The sequence below is a fragment of the Phocoena phocoena genome, chromosome 11 (genome assembly GCF_963924675.1).
Source record: "Phocoena phocoena chromosome 11, mPhoPho1.1, whole genome shotgun sequence".
NCBI lineage: Eukaryota > Metazoa > Chordata > Mammalia > Artiodactyla > Phocoenidae > Phocoena > Phocoena phocoena.
The window spans coordinates 58,833,919-58,842,372 of NC_089229.1; the positions used below are offsets into that span (position 1 = coordinate 58,833,919).

The 8,454-nt window shown below is 47.4% G+C and overlaps 1 protein-coding gene across 1 annotated transcript; it reads right to left on the bottom strand.

Moving 5' to 3' along the window:
* Nucleotides 1-232: 232 nt before the first annotated feature.
* On the bottom strand, nucleotides 233-7,251 carry PA2G4 (proliferation-associated 2G4). The gene is made up of 14 exons (XM_065886722.1): nucleotides 6,973-7,251; nucleotides 5,046-5,174; nucleotides 4,679-4,784; nucleotides 4,517-4,586; nucleotides 4,177-4,269; nucleotides 2,763-2,826; nucleotides 2,440-2,518; nucleotides 2,209-2,287; nucleotides 1,987-2,120; nucleotides 1,249-1,343; nucleotides 996-1,123; nucleotides 784-837; nucleotides 499-565; nucleotides 233-405 (listed from the first exon to the last, which is right to left on the bottom strand). Exons 1-13 carry the CDS (start codon nucleotides 7,058-7,060, stop codon nucleotides 500-502), a joined length of 1,185 nt encoding a protein of 394 aa, XP_065742794.1. The 5' UTR covers nucleotides 7,061-7,251; the 3' UTR covers nucleotides 233-405; nucleotide 499.
* Between the last annotated feature and the right edge of the window lie 1,203 nt (nucleotides 7,252-8,454).

An 8,454-nucleotide genomic window follows, 5' to 3' on the forward strand; every position in this document is an offset into this window, starting at 1 on the left:
AGCTCCTCTATTTTGAGCCCTGATAAAATACTTGGGGAGAGTGGGAAAAGAGAGAGGAACAAGCCCCAACAGATGGGAAAATGCTGACACTGGAGTGGTATAAAAAAATTTCAGCTGAGTTTTTAGTGGTGGTGGCTACTTTAGCCTCTTCCCCGTTCTGTTGTAGGGTCATAAACCTCGACCAAGCAGAGAATAGTAGAAAAAGGCTAGAAAGAGGGGCTTGAAGACGATGGATTTTGACTCCTGATTTTATTATTCAATTTCTCTTTTCTATTTAAAGTAGTCTTCGATGGCTGGGAAGCCTGGCCTCCCAAGACCAGAGTCAGTTGGAGCTGGTTGTTGTTGGAAGGGGGCTGGGTTGGGGGACTGGGACGAGGACAGGGAGACCCCGCTCTGCTGGTGGTCCTGGGTGGAGAAGACGAACTGCATTTCACAGAGCCTGGGGTGTGGTGGGAAGGGGATGAGGCAGGAGTGGCAAGCTGGGGGGATGGGACCCACCTCAGTCCCCAGCTTCATTTTCTTCTAAAGTTTCCCCACTGGTGGCATTCTCTGCAGTCTTAGAGGCCTACATTCATGGAAAGGAGAGGGAGAAGACATGTCAGTTTCCAACAACTTAGGGTAGTGTCTGGGGGGCCAAGGACAAAAATATCCTAATTCTCTAGGTCAGGGCTGAGACGGGGAGAAATAAGGACATACAGAAATCTACACACCCACCATGACCCAGGAAGGTGGAATAAAGAGGGATCAGGTTCACCCTGCCAGAGAGGGATGACTGTAACGAACCTTCTTTTTTTTCTTTTTCTGGGTTTTCCGACTTGCCGAACTCTGGAGGAGGGCCTGGAACATATAGAAGAAGGAAAACAAATTTTGAGGAATGTGGAGCAAACACCAAGTGCTATTCTCGGCACTGTAGCTCTCTTCAGGACCTTCCCATCACTTATTCCTCACTCCCAAGACAAGTGCCACATGCCCGCCCCTTTCCATCCCACACTAACCTTGAGCTCTGCATCCTGGACCTCCATCTCAGACTTATAAAGGTCAGGCTCAAAGGGACCACTGGTTATCCGCATGGGGCCATTGGGCATAAGCAAAACTGTAAATTTAAACTGGGCAACAAATTCACCTATGAGAGAAACAAAGTATTTTGATAAAATGTTCCCTTGTCATCCATCCTCTTTTCTGTGAGCTATAGGGAGCAGGGGACCATAATCAGGGGCTCCAAAGTACAACTCTCTTCTTAGAACTCACCCTCCTTCTCATAGAGAACATTAAATGGTTGTAGTAGTTCGTGTTTGGCGCACTCCACCACACCCATGCGGGCCTTCTTCTCATCTTCAAATGCTCTGGGGAGGGAGAGACAAATTCAGGTATCCTTATCTCCTTATCATGTCTTACCATTTTGCTCATGTTTTTAAATAACTCCTACCCTCAGGCAGAAATCATGCGTAGGATTGCTTTTTTTTTTTTTTTTTAGGATTGCTTTTTTACACTACCTTCTATGAGAGGGAGATGGCAGAGGGGAGAAGGCATGCACACAGGCTGGAGCTACAAGTCTAGGCAGGAGAGGAGAGAGAGGGAGGGAAAGGTGAGGGAAGGAAGAGTGCTCCTGGGGGCTTCCCTGGTGGCACAGAGGTTAAGAATCCACCTGCCAATGCAGGGGACACGGGTTCGAGCCCTGGGCTGGGAAGTTCCCACATGCCACGGAGCAACTAAGTCCTGGCACCACGACTACTGAGCCTGCGCTCTAGAGCCCGCGAGCCACAACTACTGAAGCCCACGTGACTACAGCCCATGCTCCGCAACGAAGAGTAGCCCCCGCTCGCCGCAACTAGAGAAAGCACGCATGCAAGGAAGACCCAATGCAGCCAAAAATAAATAAATAAAATAAATTTAAAGTAAATAAATAAATAAAAAAGAGTGCTCCTGGGGTGTGTAGTCTATGGGTCAGACTGGTTCCAAGCCCTGAGCTTGGAAGTGCAGTAGTACCTTAAAGTAAAAGGCATGGCATCAAAACGCCTTTCAACCTCACTGAAGAAGGCACGAGAAGTTTTCATTTTCAGGCCGTACTGCTTAGAAGGGTCTCTTTTGTAAATGGTGGTTCTCTGTCCTGCATCCTTGGCCTAAAAAAGATCACATTTTGGTCTGGTGCTCTTGGAACACACCCTCAGCCGCCCCCCCGCCCCCCCAGCTCTGGTAAACATTCCTCACCTTGCCCTCTCCTGAGCTGACGAGAACATCCACAGCATATACTTCATGTACCTCAAATTCAACTTTCTCATGGTCCTTCCTAAAAGGAACAGAAAGGGAACCATAAAGAGCAATAAGTAATTCCTGGAGTTTAGAGTAGAAAGTAGATAAGATTAGCCTGGAGTATGGAAGGATAAATTCATAAGTAGTCTGGTATGACAGAAGGTACAGGGTGGGATACAGGGCACCTACTTCTGCTGGTCTGTGGGATTCTGGATAATGGTTTTCTCTCCATCGATGACATGCTGCTTCAATTGGTGTGACAGCATACCTGCAGATTGGACAAAGTCTATGGTACCACTCACCTAGAATCCCAAAAGGTTTCCAACCCACCCACCCAAGTAGAATCATGGAGCAGACAATGAGAGCAAAGTGCCTGGCTATGGAAACACAGGGCACTGAGGTTTTTGGCTTGGATTATGTCAGGGCCAAGATGGATCCTCAAGGGAGCAAAAGTCTTAATTTTGCAAAACCACTCATACTTAGACCCCCAACCCTACTATCTGAGGTCTCACCTTCTATTGGTGTGCAATTAAATGAGTGGGCAACTTTGTTCCAGGCTTCTGTCACTTGTGTGTTCTAGAAGTACAAGATCAAATAAAAGATAAGATACACGGGCTAGTAAGTTGTCTACCATGAGAACAAGAAGCATAAAAGAACTGAGAGATCTAATATCCTCAAGCAAGTGCAATGATTCTCATTGGTTTTTCATTTCATAGGCCCTATCATCCCTACAACCTAGAAATTACATTTGCATACCATTTTACAAAGCACTTTCATGAAGATGGTCTACTTAGATAACGATTCTCTAAGGTGAATAGTGCAGATCTACAACCCAATCTAGAGGAGGAAACTGAGGCTCAGAAAGGTTATATGATTTGCCCAGGGTTAAACCAGTTAACCAAACGAACCTGGTATAAACCCAGGTTTTCTGACCATAGTGTTTAGTCCATTATACTTGGAATTCTAACCTGTTGAAAGGGTATAGAAACTCTTTTTTACATGGATGATCTCAATCTTCACAGCCATGTGATAATAAGGCACAATTTAATTTTCCCCACTTTACAGATGAGGAAATTTGAACTTGAAGTTATTTAAAATCAGTATGGGGTGGCAACAGGGTGAGAATCCAGAAAGTCTAATGTCACAGCTAGACAACAGCCACTATATTAACAGTACCTTTCAGTGAAAAGACACAATATAAATAATGAAAAGACACAGTATATAAATAATAAAAATAATTAACGTGCAAATTAATAATAGCTGACACATGGGCTTACTATGTGCCAAGTACTGTTCAAAGTGCTTTATGGTAGCTCTATGAAGTAGGTACCACTGTAAGAAACCTACAACAGAGGTCTAAGTAAAAATGATGCAATTAAGTTACAATGGGGACAAACTGATGAAAAGTGTAAAGAGAGCACAGAAAAAAAGAGGATGCTTTAAGTATTGAACAGGTCTCTGAAATCTAAGTGTTAGAGAAAAATCTCCATTAATAGTCTAACACACTAAATTGTATGAATTCACGAGCAGTTTATGATCCCTGGGCTTCCTAATATTGTCTTGCAAGGGGCTTTGGCCTCTTTGCCACCAATTTACTGGTACTATTATGATTTTTGTTTTATAAGCTTTTAAAATTGAGTTTTAAAACTGTGGTATCTGTGTTTTATTGTAAGCTCTCTATCTCAAATTATTTTGGGGAAAGATGCACATCCAAAATATGAAAAAGGATCTCTATAGGCTCCATGAGAAAGGGACCACATATCCCCTTACACCTAGCACGATACCATCTAAGGTAGGCACTCAGATTTAACTGCTCTTTGGTATTACTCTTTAATTCCTGCTTCTTCTCTTTCAGTATAGAATAGCTGTAGATGCATAACGCATCTTTGGCTCTAACAAGCTTTGGAGTTGGACTCAACAGCTTACCTGGTTTCCAGGTTTGACCAGGCGTAGGGCAGCTTCAGCACAAAGGTGAGCTGCCTTAATGACATCTGCTTTCCGCCCTGTTACTTGGGTCCCCTGTAGATAAGGAAATGCAGTGAGTGCCTTCCTGGAAAGCTCTTTAACACAGCTGGTCTTTCAGTTAATATCTGTTTGTGTCCATTACGCAGCCAGTGGTCAGGAGAGAAAACACCCTTTCCTCTTTCATTTCTCTAAATACTCCCTCAAAACTTGCGTGGTGGTGGGGCTGGGGATAAGAAGCAAGCAGCAGTGTGCCCTCCCCCACTCCCCACTGGCTGAACAGCGTTCAAAGTGGTCCACCTACCAGAGCTACATCAACCACAAAAGTGTGAGCCACATTAGCGATGAAGCCATCCACATGGACCCCAAGGTCGCTGAAAGGCAAGAGCAGAGTACAGCATTAGCAACTGGCACTACTGTGAATGCTTAGGAAGAAGACAAGTGCTCTAAAATAGTTTAAGCTTACATTTTTACCAAGTCACCTTCCTTGAGAATATAGTCCTGGTCGCTCTTCAAAGGGGAGAAGTGACATACACAGTTATTTACTGAAATGCTGGTGGGAAAGGCAATACCTGTAAAGAGACAATCAGCCTTACTGCCTTGCTCACTCTCTTGGAGCCCTGTTGCCCCTCAGAAAGATGAGTGGATTTTCTTCAGGGTCTTGCTTAAGTTTGATCAGTTTGGATTGGGTGGGAAACTGCTTGAATCCCCCTTGCCATTCCAAATTTCCAAATATCTCAATGAGTGCTGGGGTAGGGGTTGCATCATTACAATAAAACAAACAGGACTGAATAAGGGTCAAACTTAGGAAATTCGTGGGGGATTGTTTTTACCTTTCTTCATTTCTTTTTCTTTTTTGAAAATCTTCCCTGTCTCTTCCATTATCATGGCATCACCTTTCTCACACAGGCTCAGTACCGACACACCTGAACAGGATGCTTCCACCAAAGACCGAAGTACCCCTGGGAACAGAACCCCGTATCAGTCCTGCATGTGTTGTCTAAGTTACCATCCAAGAAACACCTAGAAGTTGGACTTAGAGTTTCTAATATTCCCTAGTGCCATTGCTCAAAGGATGAAAGAGGGAATAAGTTTTGTCTCTTGCAATGTACCTCCCTATAATCTCGAAATCTCTACCTTCCTTTCCTGAAATAAAAAAGCCAACACTCCCTTTCCTCTCTTATATAGTGTGACAACTGGGAGACATCTGTCTCCTTAGGCAAGAGAGACTTTCAAAGATGGTATCTGTGGTGTGGTAGGACAGGATTATGAACTTTAAGGGGGTTCTCACCAAGGTATCCAACATACATGCAAAGCAGCCTGGAGGAAATTTATAGGCATCAGGGACAACAGGAAGGTAGACATGCAATTGCTGACTCTAAGCTGATGCACTGTTAAATGCTACCTTCTTCCCTTCCCAGACACCCCAATTAGATGTCAGTAATCCCAATTTATGTAGACTTATTTCTTCAAATAACAAGCCAAGGAGACTTAAACTAAGGTCCCTGGGCTTCAGCAAGCTCTGCTTTTAGCAGGTTTCAAACAGGTATGTGACCCAAAAGAGTTTCAAACTGGTATCTGGAATCACAAGTGCCTCAGAAGTTATAAACTGCAAGAGGGAAAAAATTTTTTTTCTGATTCAAACCACTGCATGTCCATTATGTTATAAAGCATTGTTTTGTTCACCAGATACCCTCTCCGTGGCCCATCCTGGACTTCAGATTTGATTTCTGTGATCCAAGTTTTGGTGATTCTTTGGAAGTCTGAAAAACTCAGGTTTTCAGCCATAGGATCAAAGGCATCCTAAATGCCTATCTTTACTGTCAAAACCATTTAAAAGCCCAAAGACAAGCACTTTCTGTCCCCCTAACTGGGTTTTAAATTGGAAAGAGAGAAGTCAGAAAGTGAGACATCTGTCCAGAGTGGCAGGCGGCTACTGAGTAAGTCAGAGCACAGCCCTAATATTCTGAGATTCTAACATCAGTCCCCCCTTTAACAGTACTATTCACAGGTTTGCCTAGTTGGGGGGAGGACCTCAAAACACTCCTAAAGTTGTGAAACCCTTGAGAACAATCAAATTTGACGACTAACTAAAGCCATCTGCGCAGATTGGAGGTAGTGATGAATAACTTCGAGAACAGTGAGATACATCTCCAAGAGTTATGGGATGCCCTCCAACGGTCCCTGAGCTGGCCCAAGAGTAGAAGGCGGCCCCCATCAAGGAAGGAGCTGAAGTAAAGAACGAAAAACTACAACAAAGCACGTGGTAGGGAAGCTGGTGTCAGGGACCACAGCGGAGGGAGCCGGCGATCCGCAGGGGACCTGGCAACACGTGCCGGCTAGGCTCCTGACGGCGGAGAGCCGCTACAAAATAGAGGGGCTCTTCCTTTTCGAGATGGCTTCGTTGCTGCCAAAATCAGAGACAGAGATCCGGACTGAAGGGTGAGGGGCAAGAGATACGCCTCGCCTCCTTACCAACCGCCTAGGGCTGGAGCCGGCCGGAGGCCCAGCTCTCCGCCCCTCCCGGCCGCCCGCTCGCCCGTCCGCATCTCCAGAGACTCCAGCCCAGGCCTAGGCTCTCAGGTCCCAGGCGTGACACGGAGCCTCCTCACCACGCCACCTCCAGCAGACCTGCGCGGGGCCCTCACTAGCCCACACTGCATGACCCCACCGCTCCAGCCCCTCAGGGGCCAGCTCAACACCGTCCCCCTTGCCCCTCCCTCCCAGCCTCGATCTCCGGACCCCTGAGGCCGCACTCACGGTTGGCAATGTCGCCCCCCATCTTATACTTGGTCACGACCAGGTCCTCGGCGATAGTTTGCTCCTGCTGCTCGTCCTCGCCCGACATCTTCCCACCACCACCACCACTGCAGCTTCGTTTCTCCTGAACCGCCGCCTCTGTCGCCCTTCCCAGCCACAGGCTGTAGCCACAGTCCCTTCGATCCGCGAGGAGAGCGCGAGCAAAAGCGCGAGCAAGCTAAGGAGCGGAGGGCGGGCGAGAGCGAGAAACTGCGAGCGCGCGGGCTGAGGCGCAGGGCACGCTGGGACAACGAGTCCCTCCTACAGCCAGCCTCTAGCCCCCCTCACGGGCTATCAAACTACAATTCCCAGCCTGCCTTTCGCGTCCCTAAGCCAGGCCCTGGGGCCTTGCCCTCCGAGGGCCTCGCACGCCGGAATCGCCGAGCACGCTGGGAAGGGTCAGGCTCCGGCGGGAAGGCGGAGCCGTTGGAGAGCGTGAGTAGAAGCGTGGTCTCTCCCGGAAAAACCACAATCACCAGGAGCGCTGAGCGAGAACCCGTAATAGAGAGGGACGGGCTAAGAGAGAAGGGGCGGAGCTACGGCGGGGAAGTGTGTTTGGAGGCTGCAGGGCAGGGTGGAGCCGAGCGGAGGCGAGTCGGGGAGATTGCGTTAAGGGCGGGTACGCCCTACCCCGGATCCCTGGAGTGGCAGGAGGGACCGGCCCGGCCAGTCCACTCGTCCTCAGGTGCTGCGAGAACGGGGAGGGGCAGAGCGGGTGTGGAAGGAGATCAGGAGTCTGTGCAGCATGGGCTAACTGAGCAGCCAGACTTCTGAAGGATTATCCGTTTACAGCCTCCCAATCTAGAGATGGGACTCCCACTGAAGATGGCACTATTGTTTAACAACAGGCTTTGATGGCACCTAGGGGAAGTGTTCACAGAGATTTAAGAGAATGAGAGTTCTAAAACATTTGCGTTTTCAGTATTCCACCTCTTAGGGCTTTTTCTAACTTCCTAAACGTGTTGTTTTTGCTTGTTTTGTTATTCCCAGCTGGTTGCCCTGTAGATTCCTAGTAAAACCCTTAAGTGAAAAGGACTGTGCCCTATGCTGGTCTTAGGGAATAAGGAAAAGTAGGGCTGGAGAAAGCTACATGGGGCCGAGTAGGCCTATCAGGAGACAGAGAAAGAAGCATATAGTGGTAGCTATCCACTGCTGAGGGACAGAGAAAAGGGGCGGTCTACCTCACACACTAAAGGTTTTTATTTGATAGACAAGAAGCTGCAAAACGTTGGCATTTTTATTCAGACGTATAAAAACAAAACAAAAAAACTTCAGGGCTAACAACAGATACCCCCAGTTTCCCATCCATGGGGACGGAAGTCTGAAGCTGGGTCCTCTTTCTATGCCACCTGGAAGCTTCCCACTACTGGATGAGAATAGCTCCTAAAAGTGGCTCTTGGGACCACTGTGAATCCGTCCCTTGGGTGGAGATCATATACAGCA